This window comes from Hippopotamus amphibius, chromosome 17 (genome assembly GCF_030028045.1).
Source record: "Hippopotamus amphibius kiboko isolate mHipAmp2 chromosome 17, mHipAmp2.hap2, whole genome shotgun sequence".
In the NCBI taxonomy this organism is placed as follows: Eukaryota; Metazoa; Chordata; class Mammalia; order Artiodactyla; family Hippopotamidae; genus Hippopotamus; species Hippopotamus amphibius.
Window position 1 is genome coordinate 40727236 of NC_080202.1, and position 3288 is coordinate 40730523.

A 3288-nucleotide genomic window follows, 5' to 3' on the forward strand; every position below is an offset into this window, starting at 1 on the left:
AGAGGAGGTGAGAAAGGACTCCAGGAACTTAGCGGCCCCCCCCCCCCCCCACAGGGGAGGGAGGGCTGTGGTCTCAAGAGTGGTCGGAACCCTCAGGAGCTTTACCTTCGGAGGAAACATAGGTTTGGCCAGACGGGTGCTGGGAGAAGAGGCTGTCAGGGAGAAAAGGCAGAGCAGTCAGGTGTGCTGGGAGCAGCAAGGGTGGGGCTGAAAGATCTGTGGGGCGGGACATGGGGTCCAGGCACTCACTGGGCATCCTCGCCTTTCAGCAGCCGGCGGTAGGTGGCGATCTCCTGCTCCAGCTGTGTCTTCACGTCCAGCAGGGTCTGTACTCATGGTTCTGCTGCTCCATTTCACAGCGCAGCTGGGCCAGCTGCTCCTCCACGCAGTAGATCAGCTCCTGGATCTTGGCCAGCTGCAGGCAGTAGCGGTTTTTGGTCTCCTCCAGGCTGTTCTCCAAGGATGATTTCTGTGAATAGGAGAAAGAGAAAGAGAGAGTCACCGGAAGGGGTCACTGCTGTCCCCCCAGGTCTCTGAGCCTGTTTCCTGAGAAGTGCATGGATTTTTGACCCCAGCTGGGCTACTGCTGGGCCAGACCACATGGAGAAAAGTTATTCCACCATTTGTTCTGGGCCTTAATTTCTCCATCTATATGATGGGTACAGTGATCCCCCCAACCCAAATCCTGGGAAAAGAGAGGTGGAACCGTACAGTGGCAGTGTTCCGTTACAGGGGCTGGTGCCATTACCGGTGATTTGGAGGCTGGGGCTGGGTCTGGTCCTCCTTACCATGCAGAGCTGGGACTGCAGTTCAACCTCTAGGCCCTGGAGCACCCTCCGGAGCTCATTCAACTCATTGCGGCTCTTCTGCATCAGCTCGCTGTTAGAGGCCACTTCTTTGTTCAGCTCCTCTGTCTGAGATAGGAAAGAACAGAAGGTGTGGGGCACTCCAAAGGCACCCCGGCTGGGAAGTCCTACAGGGGGGCTGAAGACCCACATCTCACCTTGCTCAGGAGCCAGGCCTCAGCATCTCTGCGGTTCTTGTCTGCTATCTGCTCATACTGGTCACGCATCTCATTCAGGATGCGGCTCAGGTCCACGCCAGGGGCGGCGTCCACCTCCATGCTGACGTCCCCGCTGGTCTGACTCCGCAGGGCAAGCATCTCCTAAGAAGAGATGGGGGGAGGTGGTCAGCTCAGCTGGCCCCTTCCCTGACCCTAGGTGCATCTGTAACCCCACTGGACCAGCCTCCCACCACCAGCAACAACCTTACCTCCTCGTGGTTCTTCTTCAGGTAGGCCAGCTCCTCTTTCAGGCTCTCAATCTGCATCTCCAGGTCGGCTCTGGCCAGGGTCAGCTCATCCAGCACCCTGTGCAGGCCGTTGATATCAGCCTCCACGCCCTGGCACAGGGCCAGCTCATGCTCATACCTGGCAAGACAAAGGTCAGAGCCTCAGGGTCCATCGTGAGGCTTCTGAGGCTCAAGACCTGCTGGTCCTCCTGGCTGGACCACCCCACTGCTGGCCCCTACCCTCTGCTCTCTGCCCTCAGCCCACCACAGGGCTGCTCACTTGGTCCTGAAGCCGTCGGCCGCCAGCCTGGCGTTGCCAATGTGCAGAAGGGGCTGTGCATTCTCTACGGTGGCCTCGATGATCTGCAGAGGGGGTGAAGCACAGGTCCGGTTGGCCAAGGCCCTGCTGCTCAGGGGTGAATAGCAAAGAGGGGAGAAAGGGGCCTCCCTAAACTTGAGGGGTTGTCTGGCTGGCAGGTCAGGCTTTACACTCCCCCAGCCTGCCCAGGGTGCCTTCTCCACCCAGCTCAGCCTGTGTAGAGGATGCACCCACGTATCTGCCACCCCACCCAGGGCCCAAGGCTGAGAGAAGCTGACTCCAAGGAATGCTTGCAGGCAGTAAGAGATGCAGGGTACCAGGCCCAGCTCAGACACCCTGATGCTAAAAAGAGACCCTCTGCCACCAATTGAAAGGGGCCCATGGCCACTCCTCCAAAGCGGGCCTCAGTCTCCCTGTTTGTAAAATGGAGACATTTAGCAAGCGTTTTTCTAGGGGCCGCTGCAGCCATGACCTCTAGCAACACTGCACCTCCGCAACCTCCCACCTGGCCACCCCACCTTGTTCCTCAGGTCCTCGATGGTCTTGAAGTAGGGGCTGTAGTCACAAGCAGGCCTGGGCCTCTACTTCTGGTACCAGTCACGGATCTTCACCTCCAGCTCTGTGTTGGCCTCCTCCAGGGCGTGCACCTTCTCCAGGTAGATGGCCAGGCGGTCATTGAGGCCCTGCATGGTGATCTTCTCGTTGCCAGCGAGGAGGCTGCCATCGCCACCACTGAAGCAGACCCCAAGGCCGCCACCATATCCTCCAACAAAGCCACCACCCAGGGCCCCGCCAAAGCTGCTGCTGCTGCTGCTGAAGCCGCCGCCACCGCCATAGCCGCCCCCCAGCCCGCAGACCCCCCCCCCAGAGGAGTAGCAGGAGGAGGAGACAGACAGGCCCCCGTAGGCGCTGGGGGCCTGGCAGGAGCCTCCGGCCAGGACGGAGAACACACGGCTGGAGGCACCACAGATGCCACCGGAGCCCTTGATGGAGCTGGAGGAGGTGAACTGGCGGCTGCAGGTGGTCATGGTGAGAAGAGAGAACAGAAAGGTGCTCTGGGCGTCTGGGAGGATGCTAAGACGGCCTCAAGCCCCAGCAACGTTTATGTGCGCATGAGAAAGGCGGGGCCCTCCCAGCTGCTAACTCTGAGCTCCCCTCTGGATTTCATCACTCCAGGTCCCATCCAACTCCCCTCTCCAGATTATTCAGCCTGGGGTCGACTCACCTCGCTGTGTGCTGCTCTGAGTTCCCACCCAGCTTTTGGGGGGTGTGGAGCTGAGAGAAAACATACCAGCTCCAGTCAGTGGTGACTCAGGCTAGGCAACAAGAATCTGGCTCCTGTTCCTGGAGCCTGAGGGGCCAGCAGTGCCCTGGCACAGGCGAATTTGTGGTGACTGCGTCCCTGGGCAGTGAGTCAGCCCATGGAAGGGCTCCCTGCCCCACGGTGACAGACTTGGATGAATGACCTCAGTGATGCTGTCCAGGGGCTGTCTTGAGATGCAGCTGTGGGGATCCTACCTGGCTGGCTGTGGACAGGAGAGTTGGGTTCATGGCCCTGCTCTGCTTTGCTCTCTGTGTGACCTCATCCTCCCCCCTCCCCATCTACCTTCTCTGGGCCTCTGTTTGCCCTCAGTAAAGTGCGAGGCTGGACTGGGTGATTTCAGAATCCTTTCTAGTTC

At 59.6% G+C, this 3288-nt stretch overlaps 1 protein-coding gene across 1 annotated transcript; it reads right to left on the minus strand.

The window, feature by feature from the left end:
* Positions 1-245: 245 nt before the first annotated feature.
* Positions 246-2637, minus strand: LOC130840074 (keratin, type I cytoskeletal 16-like). The gene is given in 7 exon segments (XM_057715149.1): positions 246-325; positions 328-469; positions 789-914; positions 1004-1165; positions 1273-1429; positions 1571-1653; positions 2128-2637. Coding segments are annotated over 7 exon segments (1260 nt in total).
* Between the last annotated feature and the right edge of the window lie 651 nt (positions 2638-3288).